Source organism: Bombina bombina, chromosome 11, assembly GCF_027579735.1.
Source record: "Bombina bombina isolate aBomBom1 chromosome 11, aBomBom1.pri, whole genome shotgun sequence".
Taxonomy (NCBI): Eukaryota; Metazoa; Chordata; class Amphibia; order Anura; family Bombinatoridae; genus Bombina; species Bombina bombina.
The window spans coordinates 50,206,945-50,223,646 of NC_069509.1; the positions used below are offsets into that span (position 1 = coordinate 50,206,945).

The 16,702-nt window shown below is 43.7% G+C and overlaps 1 protein-coding gene across 2 annotated transcripts in view; it reads right to left on the reverse strand.

Annotated features, from left to right (window-relative positions):
- RAB11FIP3 (RAB11 family interacting protein 3) overlaps window positions 1-16,702 on the reverse strand; it is a 126,649-nt gene that overhangs the window by 14,299 nt on the left and 95,648 nt on the right. For both annotated transcript variants that reach the window (XM_053694602.1, XM_053694601.1), the window contains 3 exons: window positions 10,913-11,068; window positions 7,516-7,656; window positions 5,217-5,326 (listed from right to left, as the gene is read on the reverse strand). In XM_053694602.1, coding sequence (XP_053550577.1) covers window positions 5,217-5,326; window positions 7,516-7,656; window positions 10,913-11,068 — 407 coding nt within the window. The remainder of the gene's footprint in view (window positions 1-5,216; window positions 5,327-7,515; window positions 7,657-10,912; window positions 11,069-16,702) is intronic.

The window sequence follows — 16,702 nt, forward strand, 5'->3', positions numbered from 1 at the left end:
AGTGCCTCTGGCTGTGTGTGTGTGTGTGTGTGTCTCAGTGCCTCTGGCTGTGTGTGTGTGTGTGTGTGTCTCAGTGCCTCTGGCTGTGTGTGTGTCTCAGTGCCTCTGGCTGTGTGTGTGTCTCAGTGCCTCTGGCTGTGTGTGTGTCTCAGTGCCTCTGGCTGTGTGTGTGTCTCAGTGCCTCTGGCTGTGTGTGTGTCTCAGTGCCTCTGGCTGTGTGTGTGTCTCAGTGCCTCTGGCTGTGTGTGTGTCTCAGTGCCTCTGGCTGTGTGTGTGTCTCAGTGCCTCTGGCTGTGTGTGTGTCTCAGTGCCTCTGGCTGTGTGTGTGTCTCAGTGCCTCTGGCTGTGTGTGTGTCTCAGTGCCTCTGGCTGTGTGTGTGTCTCAGTGTCTCTGGCTGTGTGTGTGTCTCAGTGCCTCTGGCTGTGTGTGTGTGTGTGTGTCTCAGTGCCTCTGGCTGTGTGTGTGTGTGTGTGTCAGTGCCTCTGGCTGTGTGTGTGTGTGTGTCTCAGTGCCTCTGGCTGTGTGTGTGTGTGTCTCAGTGCCTCTGGCTGTGTGTGTGTGTGTCTCAGTGCCTCTGGCTGTGTGTGTGTCTCAGTGCCTCTGGCTGTGTGTGTGTCTCAGTGCCTCTGGCTGTGTGTGTGTCTCAGTGCCTCTGGCTGTGTGTGTGTCTCAGTGCCTCTGGCTGTGTGTGTGCGTGTGTGTCTCAGTGCCTCTGGCTGTGTGTGTGTCTCAGTGCCTCTGGCTGTGTGTGTGTGTGTGTCTCAGTGCCTCTGGCTGTGTGTGTGTGTGTGTGTGTGTGTCTCAGTGCCTCTGGCTGTGTGTGTGTCTCAGTGCCTCTGGCTGTGTGTGTGTCTCAGTGCCTCTGGCTGTGTGTGTGTCTCAGTGCCTCTGGCTGTGTGTGTGTCTCAGTGCCTCTGGCTGTGTGTGTGTCTCAGTGCCTCTGGCTGTGTGTGTGTCTCAGTGCCTCTGGCTGTGTGTGTGTCTCAGTGCCTCTGGCTGTGTGCGTGTCTCAGTGCCTCTGGCTGTGTGCGTGTCTCAGTGCCTCTGGCTGTGTGTGTGTCTCAGTGCCTCTGGCTGTGTGTGTGTCTCAGTGCCTCTGGCTGTGTGTGTGTCTCAGTGCCTCTGGCTGTGTGTGTGTCTCAGTGCCTCTGGCTGTGTGTGTGTCTCAGTGCCTCTGGCTGTGTGTGTGTCTCAGTGTCTCTGGCTGTGTGTGTGTCTCAGTGCCTCTGGCTGTGTGTGTGTGTGTGTGTCTCAGTGCCTCTGGCTGTGTGTGTGTGTGTGTCTCAGTGCCTCTGGCTGTGTGTGTGTGTGTCTCAGTGCCTCTGGCTGTGTGTGTGTGTGTCTCAGTGCCTCTGGCTGTGTGTGTGTGTGTCTCAGTGCCTCTGGCTGTGTGTGTGTCTCAGTGCCTCTGGCTGTGTGTGTGTCTCAGTGCCTCTGGCTGTGTGTGTGTCTCAGTGCCTCTGGCTGTGTGTGTGTCTCAGTGCCTCTGGCTGTGTGTGTGTCTCAGTGCCTCTGGCTGTGTGTGTGTCTCAGTGCCTCTGGCTGTGTGTGTGTCTCAGTGCCTCTGGCTGTGTGTGTGTCTCAGTGCCTCTGGCTGTGTGTGTCTCAGTGCCTCTGGCTGTGTGTGTGTCTCAGTGCCTCTGGCTGTGTGTGTGTCTCAGTGCCTCTGGCTGTGTGTGTGTCTCAGTGCCTCTGGCTGTGTGTGTGTCTCAGTGCCTCTGGCTGTGTGTGTGTCTCAGTGCCTCTGGCTGTGTATGTGTCTCAGTGCCTCTGGCTGTGTATGTGTCTCAGTGCCTCTGGCTGTGTATGTGTCTCAGTGCCTCTGGCTGTGTATGTGTCTCAGTGCCTCTGGCTGTGTATGTGTCTCAGTGCCTCTGGCTGTGTATGTGTGTATTTCAGTGTTTCTGGCGATGCGTGTGTGTTTGTATCTCAGTGCTTCTGGCGATGTGTGTGTGTCACTGTGTGTCTCTCTCAGTGCTTCTGGCGATGTGTGTGTCTCTCTCAGTGCTTCTGGCGATGTGTGTGTCTCTCTCAGTGCTTCTGGCGATGTGTGTGTGTCACTGTGTGTCTCTCTCAGTGCTTCTGGCGATGTGTGTGTCTCTCTCAGTGCTTCTGGCGATGTGTGTGTCTCTCTCAGTGCTTCTGGCGATGTGTGTCTCTCTCAGTGCTTCTGGCGATGTGTGTGTCTCTCTCAGTGCTTCTGGCGGTGTGTGTGTCTCTCTCAGTGCTTCTGGCGATGTGTGTGTCTCTCTCAGTGCTTCTGGCGATGTGTGTGTCTCTCTCAGTGCTTCTGGCGATGTGTGTCTCTCTCAGTGCTTCTGGCGATGTGTGTGTCTCTCTCAGTGCTTCTGGCGATGTGTGTGTCTCTCTCAGTGCTTCTGGCGATGTGTGTGTCTCTCTCAGTGCTTCTGGCGGTGTGTGTGTCTCTCTCAGTGCTTCTGGCGGTGTGTGTGTCTCTCTCAGTGCTTCTGGCGATGTGTGTGTCTCTCTCAGTGCTTCTGGCGATGTGTGTGTCTCTCTCAGTGCTTCTGGCGGTGTGTGTGTCTCTCTCAGTGCTTCTGGCGATGTGTGTGTCTCTCTCAGTGCTTCTGGCGATGTGTGTGTCTCTCTCAGTGCTTCTGGCGATGTGTGTGTCTCTCTCAGTGCTTCTGGCGATGTGTGTGTCTCTCTCAGTGCTTCTGGCGATGTGTGTGTCTCTCTCAGTGCTTCTGGCGGTGTGTGTGTCTCTCTCAGTGCTTCTGGCGATGTGTGTGTCTCTCTCAGTGCTTCTGGCGATGTGTTTGTCTCTCTCAGTGCTTCTGGCGATGTGTGTGTCTCTCTCAGTGCTTCTGGCGATGTGTGTGTCTCTCTCAGTGCTTCTGGCGGTGTGCGTGTCTCTCTCAGTGCTTCTGGCGGTGTGCGTGTCTCTCTCAGTGCTTCTGGCGGTGTGCGTGTCTCTCTCAGTGCTTCTGGCGATGTGCGTGTCTCTCTCAGTGCTTCTGGCGATGTGTGTGTCTCTCTCAGTGCTTCTGGCGATGTGTGTGTCTCTCTCAGTGCTTCTGGCGATGTGTGTGTCTCTCTCAGTGCTTCTGGCGATGTGTGTGTCTCTCTCAGTGCTTCTGGCGATGTGTGTCTCTCTCTCAGTGCTTCTGGCGATGTGTGTGTCTCTCTCAGTGCTTCTGGCGATGTGTGTGTCTCTCTCAGTGCTTCTGGCGATGTGTGTGTCTCTCTCAGTGCTTCTGGCGGTGTGTGTCTCTCTCAGTGCTTCTGGTGATGTGTGTGTCTCTCTCAGTGCTTCTGGCGATGTGTGTGTCTCAGTGCTTCTGGCGATGTGTGTCTCTCTCAGTGCTTCTGGCGATGTGTGTGTCTCTCTCAGTGCTTCTGGCGATGTGTGTGTCTCTCTCAGTGCTTCTGGCGATGTGTGTGTCTCTCTCAGTGCTTCTGGCGATGTGTGTGTCTCTCTCGGTGCTTCTGGCGATGTGTGTGTCTCTCTCAGTGCTTCTGGCGATGTGTGTGTCTCTCTCAGTGCTTCTGGCGATGTGTGTGTCTCTCTCAGTGCTTCTGGCGATGTGTGTGTCTCTCTCAGTGCTTCTGGCGATGTGTGTGTCTCTCTCAGTGCTTCTGGCGATGTGTGTGTCTCTCTCGGTGCTTCTGGCGATGTGTGTGTGTCACTGTGTGTCTCTCTCAGTGCTTCTGGCGGTGTGTGTGTCTCTCTCAGTGCTTCTGGCGATGTGTGTGTCTCTCTCGGTGCTTCTGGCGATGTGTGTGTGTCACTGTGTGTCTCTCTCAGTGCTTCTGGCGATGTGTGTGTGTCACTGTGTGTCTCTCTCAGTGCTTCTGGCGATGTGTGTGTGTCACTGTGTGTCTCTCTCAGTGCTTCTGGCAATGTGTGTGTCTCTCTCAGTGCTTCTGGCGGTGTGTCTCTCTCAGTGCTTCTGGCGATGTGTGTGTCTCTCTCAGTGCTTCTGGCGATGTGTGTGTCTCTCTCAGTGCTTCTGGCGATGTGTGTGTCTCTCTCAGTGCTTCTGGCGATGTGTGTCTCTCTCAGTGCTTCTGGCGATGTGTGTGTCTCTCTCAGTGCTTCTGGCGATGTGTGTGTCTCTCTCAGTGCTTCTGGCGATGTGTGTGTCTCTCTCAGTGCTTCTGGCGATGTGTGTGTCTCTCTCAGTGCTTCTGGCGATGTGTGTGTCTCTCTCAGTGCTTCTGGCGATGTGTGTGTCTCTCTCAGTGCTTCTGGCGATGTGTGTGTCTCTCTCAGTGCTTCTGGCGATGTGTGTGTCTCTCTCGGTGCTTCTGGCGATGTGTGTGTGTCACTGTGTGTCTCTCTCAGTGCTTCTGGCGGTGTGTGTGTCTCTCTCAGTGCTTCTGGCGATGTGTGTGTCTCTCTCGGTGCTTCTGGCGATGTGTGTGTGTCACTGTGTGTCTCTCTCAGTGCTTCTGGCGATGTGTGTGTGTCACTGTGTGTCTCTCTCAGTGCTTCTGGCGATGTGTGTGTGTCACTGTGTGTCTCTCTCAGTGCTTCTGGCAATGTGTGTGTCTCTCTCAGTGCTTCTGGCGGTGTGTGTCTCTCTCAGTGCTTCTGGCGATGTGTGTGTCTCTCTCAGTGCTTCTGGCGATGTGTGTGTCTCTCTCAGTGCTTCTGGCGATGTGTGTCTCTCTCAGTGCTTCTGGCGATGTGTGTGTCTCTCTCAGTGCTTCTGGCGATGTGTGTGTCTCTCTCAGTGCTTCTGGCGGTGTGTGTGTCTCTCTCAGTGCTTCTGGCGGTGTGTGTGTCTCTCTCAGTGCTTCTGGCGATGTGTGTCTCTCTCAGTGCTTCTGGCGATGTGTGTGTCACTGTGTGTCTCTCTCAGTGCTTCTGGCGATGTGTGTGTCTCTCTCAGTGCTTCTGGCGGTGTGTGTGTCTCTCTCAGTGCTTCTGGCGGTGTGTGTGTCTCTCTCAGTGCTTCTGGCGATGTGTGTCTCTCTCAGTGCTTCTGGCGGTGTGTGTGTCACTGTGTGTCTCTCTCAGTGCTTCTGGCGATGTGTGTGTCTCTCTCAGTGCTTCTGGCGGTGTGTGTGTCTCTCTCAGTGCTTCTGGCGGTGTGTGTGTCTCTCTCAGTGCTTCTGGCGATGTGTGTCTCTCTCAGTGCTTCTGGCGATGTGTGTCTCTCTCAGTGCTTCTGGCGGTGTGTGTGTCACTGTGTGTCTCTCTTTGTCTCTGACTTTGTGTGCTTGATGGTGCTTCTCTATCACATACTTCACTTCCAAGATGGCAGGATTGGTCTCCATAATTGCTACAATAATGCGATCAATATAATCTTGAAGCCGCAGGTTTATCTCCTCCTGTTTATGTATAGCTTCCATGAGCTGCAAGAAAATAGGAAATAGAAGAATCATGCTATATAAAGGAACATGATACACAAAATGTTTATTTGTTTAATCTAAAATAGAGTATTTAAAAATATACCACAGAGCTTTGTTTTTTCCCAGTTATTCCTGCACTGAACAAACCATAATTTTCTTTAAAGGGACATGATACCCAAATGTTTAAACACTTGAAAGTGATGCAGTATAGCTGTAAAAAGCTGACTAGAAAATATCTCCTGAACATCTCTATGTAAAAAAGAAAGATATTTTACCTCAAAAGTTCCTCAGTAGCCACCTCCCATTGTAAAGGATTTCTAAGCAGCAAATCAGTATGTCTGTCCCAGAACAGCTAAGGAAGTGAGCTTACATGCACCTCATCTTATTTCCCTATTCAGTTTAAGGAAGTTTACTATGAAATCTCATGAGAGTTAAGTGAAATCTCATGAGATCACAGTAAAAGAGTTCATGACCTAAGTACTGCTGATGCTGATTGGCTGCTGCTTATTTCTTTCTTTATTTTTTTTACCTGCAGCTGGGCAGCAGCTGAGTATAACTTTTTACACAGAACTAACTCTACTGAGCTGAGGAGATTGTGAGGTAAAATATCTTCCTTTTTTACATAGAGATGCTCAGGTGATATTTTCCTGTCAGCTTTTTACAGTTATACTGCATCAGTTTCAAGTGATTTAGCATATGAGTATTATGTCCCTTTAAGTTGTTTCTACCAACAAATGAGCAGTAGGTATCTAGGTATTAGTTGCACTTCCTGCTAGTTTAATTTTATGCTTCAATCCATCTCCGATTCCTCCTCTCTATACACCTAACCCATCTTTATAAAACATCCTTACAAACCTTGTCTCTAAAAATGGACATTACTAATGAAAACGGTCTCTTGAGTAGAGGCTGGACAGAAAAGTATGAAATCCCACAATTTTCGGCAAATTAGGTTTTAAAAGGTATTGGGAAAAACAGGAAGCATGTCTTCAGGATGTGTAGTATTTGTGGGATATTTATAACTAGGCTTAAAATGAGAACTTTTAAGCCAGTGCAGAGCTTGAAGACAAATCTGGACTTCCAGGTGAACAGTAAGTCAGAATAATTAGGACTTTCAGAGAGCTCTTGAAAAGACCCGTGTTATAACCTGTCTGTAGAATAGTCAGGATGTGAAGAATAAGGAGAAACTACCAAACTATAGAATGGGAGTGACTCAAGCATACCACAATGAACACAAATTCCCACAGACACACTTTTTTGTGGAAAGCCTTCCCAGAAGAGTGGCGTCTTATGGCTGCAAAGGAGGGGTGGGAGGCAACTCCATATTAAAGCCCATGGTTTTGGAATAGGATGTCCAACAAACTCACATAGGTGTGGTGATCTCCCATAGGTGTGGTGGTCAGGTGTCCGCATACCTTTCACTATATATTGTATGTTCTTTTAGATTTTATGGGGTTTGCAGAGATTTGGCCAAAGGGGAACCAAAGCAGTTTAACGGGGCTAGCTATAAATAACTGCCTTTAACATGACTAAATGATTGTAAAGATTACAACTTAAAAGTTTTAAAAATGCTAGGATTTACCTACACTAAAAATAAATAGGACCTTCAGTGATGACTTTGTAAAAAAATGTGATAATTGTAACCTTTCTGTGCCGCTGCCTCCTCGCTAAACTAAGCAGCTCCGGACCTGCAGTCAGTATTTATCAAGCAGCGGTCATCAGATCTCTGCTTCCTACCCTCTTCTCCACCTCTTAGGTGGAGTAATTCAATCTCCCTGGTCTCATCCGACCATGGAGATTGACAGCTGCTGCCCACACGTTATTGTGAGTGGGCAGGGGGCGGCATTGCATGCGAGCGCAAAATAGCGCTTGTGTGCAATGCTGAAATCCGCCAGCGGATTTCTGACCGCTAGAGCCGAGCTGGGACAGACAGGGGCAAATATGTCCACCCTTGCTTGATAAATCTAGCCCTTAGAGATGGAAGATGAGAAAAACAGCTCATTTCTACAAAAAAACAAATAACCAGTCTTACTATACTTCATATGTAGAAAATGTTAATCACTTTAGAGGTAAAGACATAGCTGTATTTTATCCCCTACACAGAAACACTAAGAGATTACATCATACGTAGTCCTGGGTGTCTGTCAATCCTTTCCCAAATCCTCACTAGAAAAACCCATGGAATTCTTCCTTACCTCATCTCGAGAAACGCTACTGATCTCAGCTGCTAGTGAATCGGAGAATGTTGTGGAGAAAAGGTTTTTGGCTCCCTGGATGCTGAGGTTTATAATTTGCCCATTCAGCTCCTCGTTCTGCTCCTTGAGGCCTCGGTGCTCCTATTAAAAAAGAATAAAATAAAACCACCAACATTAGATGAATTGAATATAGGCTCAAGTCTTGGTAGCATTATGGCACCTATTACTTTGAGATGTTGCAGATAATGCAACTCAGTCAAAAGAATGATTTTATGTGTCCAATTATAAGTCATTAAAAAAAAATAATGATAGTTAAGATGTACTTACCCATTACCCTGGCATCCAAATTATCCCCCAGTTTAGTTAAAAGACAAAAAAGATATGTGGGGTTTGTGGTTACAAAAGGACATGTCTAACTTGTGATATGTTGGACTTGTCTAAACAATTTAGATGCCCAGTAGACAATAAGGTTTATGAGATTTTCTTTAATGCCAACTGTAAAATAGGGTTCGCTGTGTATTTGTAATATTTGCTATATTCAGTATGTTGGTAAACAGGGCCGGCGCTTGCATAAGGCCAATTTTTGGAGGGGGGCCCCTGCAAAATGTGTCTTTGCCTGTGTAGCTAAAAACCCTAAAACAACCAGGGTTCTACAACTGCAAGACACTTAAACGGACATTAAACACTAAATAAATTCTATATAGAATAATGCATTCAAAGAACAGATTAGTCTGAGAATAACAAGTAGATGCATTTTTTAAAGCTTCATTAGTTGTTTAAATAGTGAAAAAATAATTGTAAAGTTTTAGTTTCTATAAAGCAGTGGGAGCTGCCATGTTGTAACTTAGGTTACCTTCTCTGCTGTGGCCAATTAGGGACAGTTATAAATAGGTCACTAGAGTGTGCAGCCAATGGCTGTGTGGAATATAACAGTGTTCTGCACTTCCATTTCTAACAAGAGCTAAAAAGCTCACAATTTCAGAATGGAATTACAGAAAAAGGGGACAAAATAAAGTATATTGCAGAGGTTTTTCTTATGTATATGATTTATCATTTTATATTCCCATCTCAAAGTGTTTAATGCCCCTTTAATGATGTGCAATTTACAGATGTTGCAAACCTTTCTGTTAAAATCAATGATGTAGCCAGGAAAGAACTGTACTGGATATATGTTAAAAACTAGAGCTCTTGAACTTGGAATGCGATTTAAGTTATTTTGTTTAGTGGTTTCATGGTCTGTAAATGCTCAGAAGAACACTTTTTTGTTGTATTAATTTGTATTTTTTTATCTGGCATATACAGTATTTGTTTTTAAAGGTATTGTAGCATGTTTAAAGTGAAGGTTAAGTTTTATTTGAATGCATTTGTTATGCTTACCCTAACGTAATCACTAACTTTTTTTTTCAATTTTTTTTTCTACGTTAGCACAGAGCACGTTCACGAGACTTCGTAAAAATAGCGCATGCGCCAAACGCCCATTTCAAAGTATTCTGCGCACACGAGAGATTCTGGTTCTTATGGGGATTCCTGGATCTGGCCAATACGCATGCGCTAATCGTGAGCGCGCGCGGGTGCAGAGAGCAATTGTGTATGCGCACAGGATAAAGTAGGCGGGTGACGTGTACTGACGGCCGCCTAGTGGCCAGAATCTCAGTTGGCTGATACAGAAACGTGATCAGCAGGAAAAAGAAAACAAAACAAAAAACGGGTTGCTTTAGTGTACGCTCGAAAATGGATTAATATTGGATATAACTTTGTTTTTACGTAGATTGATGACAATTGATGAATGAATGTCCCATTTAATTTAGTTGATTTATGATATCCTGGATCGTGATAATGGTAACTTTACCTTCACTTTAAGGGTTAATAAGTTAATGAATTGTATGCTATATAAAAGGAAGATAAGGGGTAACACTACTAGTCTATGCTTAAAGGGATAGTAAAGTCCAAATGAAACTTTCATGATTCAGATAGGGCATATAATTTTAAACAACTTTTAAATTTACTTTTATCATCAAATGTGCTTTGTTCTCTTGTTATTCTTAGTTGAAAGCTAAATCTAGGTAGGCTCATATGCTAATTTCTAAGCCCCTGAAGGCTGCCTCTGCATTTGACAGTTTTTAACAGCTAGAGGGCGTTGGTTCATGTGTTTCATATAGATAACACTGAGCTCATGCACATGAAGTTATTTAAGAGTCAGCACTAATTGCCTGCAATGCAAGTCTGTCAAAATAACTGAGATAAGGAGCAGTCTGCAGAAACTTAGAAACAAGGAAATCACAGAGGTAAAAAGTATATTTCTATAACAGTGTTTGTTATGCAAAACTGGGGAATAGTAAATAAAGGGATTATCTATCTTTTTAAACAATAACATTTTGGTGTTTACTATCCCTTTAAGCGCCACTAGGGGGCGTAAAATGCGTAAGACAATATCATACATGTCTGATTGTATTTCTAATGAGCCATCTGGTGTGCAACCACTGTTTTACTTTTAAGATGTTCTTATGGCCTGGATAATTGTGCCATAAATCAATAACAACTCTTGGTGCACAAACTCTAAAACTCGAATGCACATTTATATGAATTAAAAACGCACTACCATATGTGATCTGAATACGAACCAATTCTCTCAAAAACTTAATATATCCTATTTACATATAAGAATGAAAGTGTATTAAACCACTTGAAATTGAATAATCAAGAAGAAAAAAACCATAAGCAAATACCAAAGGGTTGCCCATTTTCCTTTTCAATAACCGAAAACCTCAGCATCACATTGGGGTAATGCCAGGATAGAAGAGGAAAAGAAGCCTAGAATAAATAAAAACAATTTTTATAAAATGCAGTATTTTTATCCAGTAAATAGGTTGTTGTGAAGCCAAATTGCCAGCAAGGTGGTATTTGGTTATGCAACGGTACCTATTCAATAGCAAGTAGGTTGTTATAAACTCATCTGTAAGGGATAAGGTATTTTGAGGTTTTGGGGGAATTAGTAAGTCTAATGTCCTTTTTCAGACCACATATAGAAAATAATTTCAGTAAGTATAAAGAAAACATTACTGCACCAAAAACTATTTTTCTAATATGAAATGGTTGCTCCAGGATATTTTTCCTGATACTTTTTTTCAACTTTTTTCGTAGTGCCAACCATAATTATTTTGTTAGTTATTGGACGATTGAACATCATATTGAGGGATGTTCAACTCCCACCCTTGAGGACCCTACAATGGGCAGAACTGAAAGATCTCTGCCTGAGCCCAGATGAGATAAAGGTACTGATTCGAGTGATTTCACAAATGTTCAAGAAGAAAAACAGATATACAGGAGTCCACTGAGGACTTGTGTTAGGAACTTCTGCTTTAGATATGAATTATGACATAAAAGTACTGGCTGATACCTGCTTAAGTCTTCGTACTTCTTGCTCTAGCTCCGCTTCTCGCGTCCGGCTGTTGTACTCCTGGAGCGCAGTACTATTCCCAAGACCTAATCGGTGCTCCATCTCCAACCGCATCAGCTGCATTTGCTCCAGCTCTCGACGAAGCTCCTCAATCACCTGGCAAATGGTAAAAAGAGAAGGCAGGGAAGATCTTTATAAGGGTAACGATACCACTAATGTTCTTGTTTTCTTTTGTGGTCGACTTTGGTCTGAAACTAACCCTGGATTTCTGCACAACCTCTGGCTCATACACCTCAGCGCATCCTGTTCTGGTCTCTCCACTGATTCAGCAATAAAGTTTAATTTCTTGCAAGACTAAGCCTTGATCTATATAACAACAAGATTTTACCCTACAGGCCATAATGGCTACCTCCTTGGCTACAGCCTCATATTGGATATATTTTCTGTCTTGGCTCTATTCCAAGAGCTGGCCCAAACACACACCTCCAATTATATCATGTAACTTTGCTATGTGGAACAAACGTCTTTTATTACTATTTGTACATATGTTACATTTTGTTATTATTTATATTTGTTCCTTATGATAGTTGCATCACACATCATGCATGTAAAGCTCATATCTGGTGGTGGACCTGAGGCTACGGCTGAAAGAACGAGGAAAGTTAAGTGACATTTTTACTAACATAGACCGTCATTACGGAATATTTATGAAAAGAACTCCCTTTGTCTCAATTTGTCCCGTTTTAAGCTGTCCACCAATTATTTGTAGTTACCTTCCTTAGATGTATCACCCTATGTGCTTCACACACACCATTTATCTTGTCCTAGTGATTACAAGCTATATGCTGCATACTGCCCCCCCATTCATGTCATCCTAGAGGTATCAGGCTCTATACTACCTCCTAATTCTGCATCTCCAAGAAGTGAGTGGCATGTGCTCCATGCTAACAAGTTATCAATGTTATTTAAGAGCCAAGTATGTACCCCTTGTACTGAGTCCCTTATTCATATTGTCATACAGGTGCTAGTCTATGCACCAACTCACTACCTGCCTTTTTCTCCTTACACCTAAAAGTGCCAGCCGATACACTTCTATCTGACCTTTCACCCCTGGTGTTAGTCTGTGTACCACCTCAGCAACCCCTCATTTATCTTGCCATGGAAATGCCATCCTATACACTCCTGATGCCTCATTTACATTATACTAGATGTGCTAGTCTGTATACCCCCTCATTCATCTTGCCCTGGTAGTGCCATCCTATACCTGACTGATGCCTCATTTACATTATACTAGAGGTGCTAGTCTGTATACCCAACCCCTCATTCATCTTGCCCTGTTAGTGCCATCCTATACACTCCTGACTGATGCCTCATTTACATTATACTAAAGGTGCTAGTCTGTATACCCCCTCATTCATCTTGCCCTGTTAGTGCCATCCTATACACTCCTGACTGATGCCTCATTTACATTATACAAGAGGTGCTAGTCTTTATACCCAACCCCTCATTCATCTTGCCCTGTTAGTGCCATCCTATACACTCCTGACTGATGCCTCATTTACATTATACTAAAGGTGCTAGTCTGTATACCCCCTCATTCATCTTGCCCTGGTAGTGCCATCCTATACGCTCCTGACTGATGCCTCATTTACATTATACTAGAGGTGCTAGTCTTTATACCCAACCCCTCATTCATCTTGCCCTGTTAGTGCCATCCTATACACTCCTGACTGATGCCTCATTTACATTATACTAGATGTGCTAGTCTTTATACCCAACCCCCTCATTCATCTTACCCTGTTAGTGCCATCCTATACACTCCTGACTGATGCCTCATTTACATTATACTAGAGGTGCTAATCTGTATACCCCCTTATTCATCTTGCCCTGGTAGTGCCATCCCATACACTCCTGACTCATGTCTCATTTACATTATGCTAGTCTATGTACTTACTGAAAAAAAAACTTTATTCCCCTTTCCCTGGAAGTGCCAACCTATAAACTTCTGACTAGTCCCTCATTTACATTATCCTAGAGGTGCTAATCTATGTACCCACTCACTCACCTTGACCAAAAGGTGACTATGTAGACTTTTACTGCACCACTAACCCACCTTGTCCCAGCAGCACCAGACACTGAATCCTGGTACTGACAATCTTAACCCACCCTCTGCTAGAGCTTCCAGGCTGCATTTGTCCCTTTGCTTACAGTATAATACATCTATTATCCCACAGAGGACTTTTGCAGCATGATTAGGTGCAGATTTGTGTGGCCAGAGAGTTTTATAAAAGTCAATTCCAAACAAAAAGGCTGCTTGAGGAGTAAAAAAATCTGAAAACCTGTATTGTTTCCTACAACAAATATATAAGTTATTTCTGCCATATGCATAATGTTTAATAACTGGTGCTTGTGTTTCACACGTCGTCACTTATCTGCTTGATAGAAATAACATAGTTTATGTAAGAACTTACCTGATAAATTAATTTCTTTCATATTGGCAAGAGTCCATGAGCTAGTGACGTATGGGATATACATTCCTACCAGGAGTAGGGAAAGTTTCCCAAACCTCAAAATGCCTATAAATACACCCCTCACCACACCCACAAATCAGTTTAACGAATAGCCAAGTAGTGAGGTGATAACAAAAGGAGTAAAAAAGCATATAAAAAGAGGAACAGGAAAAATAATTGTGCTTTTATACAAAAAAAATCATCACCACCATAAAAAGGGTGGGCCTCGTGGACTCTTGCAATATGAAAGAAATGAATTTATCAGGTAAGTTCTTAGATAAAATTATGTTTTCTTTCATGTAATTGGCAAGAGTCCATGAGCTAGTGACGTATGGGATAGAAATACCCAAGATGTGGAAGTCCACAGAAGAGTCACTAGAGAGGGAGGGATAAAAAAAACGCTATTTCTACTGAGAAATTAAATCCACACAATAATTAAGTTTTCCTTGAAAAAAGTTACATCAAAAGCAGTAGAATCAAACTGAAACAGCTGCCTGAAGAACTTTTTTTTTACCAAAGACTGTTTCAGAAGAAGCAAAATACATTAAAATGGTAAAAACAATAAAAGTATGCAAAGAAGACCAAAATACTGCTTTACAAATTTTATCATCCGAAGCTTCAAATCTGAAAAAGCTCAAGAAATGGCGACTGAATTTAGCAGAATGAGCTGTAAATCTCTGAGGCGGAACCTACCCAGCCTCCAAATAAGCCTTAAAAATTAAAAGCTTTACCGAGGATGCCAAAGAAATGGCAGAGGCTTTCTAACCTTTTCTGAAACCAGAAAAACAACAAATAGCCTTGATAAAGAATTACAAAGCTCTTACCACATCCAAAGGATGTAAAGAACTCTCAAAGAATTCTTTAGGATTAGAAAACAAGGAAGGAACAACAACTAAGCACAAACTTACTTCACCACCTCCATAGGAGACAAAGTTTGTAAAACTGAGTTGTGGGAGGTGTATTTATAGGCATTTTGAGGTTTGGGAAACTTTGCCCCCTCCTGGTAGGAATGTATATCCCATACGTCACTAGCTCATGGACTCTTGCCAATTACATGAAAGAAATATAATGTTTGAATCAGTTCATAGAATATTTTAGGCATGTGCATTCAGTTACGTTAGCTGCCGAATGCAGAAGAAGGTGCCCGCTTGAGGCATTCGTCCCTTTTCGGAGCCGGATTACTTCTTGTGGATTTGCACAGATCTTAGTGTGTTGCACTTTCAGAAGATAAAATCCGTCTCCTTCCGGATTATGCAGCTAACAAAACTGCAGAATGCACACGACTTCCCTTATGTACATTAAGGGCCTGATTCTCTAAAGCGCTCTAGCTTGGCGAGATAATGTAAGAACTCTTGTCAGTAGTGCAAAGTCCCTGAAACCATTAAAGAAATTAAATATTAGCTTGAGAGCAGTTTATCTTGGTCTGCAGGGTTCTGGGTGTGAAGGAGAGATACCTACATTAAAATATAATTCTGAAAAAAAATGTTTTCTGTGTGATTCTCTCCATGACTATGAGCTTTTAATAATCAGACCCTAAGAGATACACATGTAACCCTTCTCACTGGGCTTTTATCTGCACATGCAGCATGTGAGATGCACACTCCTTACTTAAAGTGAATGTAAATTTTGATGCTAAAGTGCCAGATTTTAAAAAATTTGATTAAAAACAGGGGCACTTTAATTACCTTTTACTCTTGACAGCTGCTCCAGCTTCCTCCGGTTGTCGCAAGCCATTTCTGATGTCAGAAATGATGGATGGGTAATCCTCCAATCACGGCTTCCCCCTTGGGGGAATCAGTGTCTGATTCAATGCTGTGATTGGAAAAAGCCTGATTCCTCATTTTAGATCCAGGAAGAGGCTTTGCGACTGGTGGAGGAAGCTGGAGCAGCTGTCGAGAGTAAAAGGTAAGTTTTTTTTTCACAACAGGAGTGAAATGTACATTTTGATGAATTAAAGTGCCCCTGTTTTTAATGGAATTTTTAAAAACCGGGCACTTTAGAATCAAAATTTACATTCACTTTAAGTCCCCGGACATACCATAAACTTTACAATGCCGGGCTCCCGAGAAGATATGCTCTGGCACAAAATTTAAGGACATTAAAGTCAAAAATCAACTTTCACAATTCATATAGAAAAAAACAACAAAACGCCACTTTACCTCTAAAACCATTATTCTAAAGGCAAGAAAGGCATCACAAAGTTCACATTTATATTATTTAGAGGGGGGAGAAGGCTTTGAAAGGTCACATATACACTATTTAATAAGGAGTTATCAATGTATTTTCAGTTGATTGATTCTGGTGTCAGCCAAAAAGTGTTGTTGCTGGCTTGTAGCAGAAGCGCTGGCTACTACTTTAACTTTATTTCAGTTTAACCTGATGTTGAGTTGCTCCTTTGCTGTGCTAAAGACATCCCCTGTAGGAAATAGCAGGTGAACTTTGTTTGTTATCCAAAAAATTCTAAACAACCTCATGAGTGAATATCAGACAAACTAAAGCACTCTACCAGGAACAAACAATAGCTCAGCAGCTTGTTGTATGGCGATTTACCACCTGGCAGCAGCCTCTTTTAGCCCAGTTGTGCTTTTCACAGAGGAGAACTTTACTGTAGTATATCAGTCTGATCCCGTCTAAGAAGGTCGGTCCAGCCCCGAAATAACAGACAATTCTCCTCTGAACAAGGAACATGAAAACCCCAGAAGATCATTTCGGCCTCGTCACTGAGGTGCAGCCATATTCCTCTAAGCACATTGGGCAAGGAGTCCATGTCTGGTTTCCCCATCACCCTTACATAAAGAAACCTTACATAAAGAAAGAGAAGCGCTCTCTCAGGAATGAACAACGGCTCAGTAGCTTGTTCTATGGCGATTTACCACCTGGGAGCAGCTTCTTTTAGCCCAGTTGTGCTTTTCACACAATGGCAACATTTACATTATTAACCTGTGTGTTAAAGACTAAACTATTACAAATTCTGTAATTTCAGTATTTCTAGAGTAACGTTTATGTGAAAAAATATTACATCGCCCTCTCTCTCTCTAAACCCAACTGATGGCTGTAAATATGCACGTCCCAGAGGTTTCATTAGCAAACTCTGCCCTAGAGCTTCATATACAAACAGAAACACACTTTTTTGTTTTGGTTGCTCTGATGGTTTTTAATTCAAGCTGGTACATAAAGGGCGGGGGGGGGGGGGGCATCCGCTACACTTCCTGAGATTAAGCATTATGGGTATTATGGGGAGTGGGCACCCATGGGCTCCTTTGGCTCTTCCATCTATAGA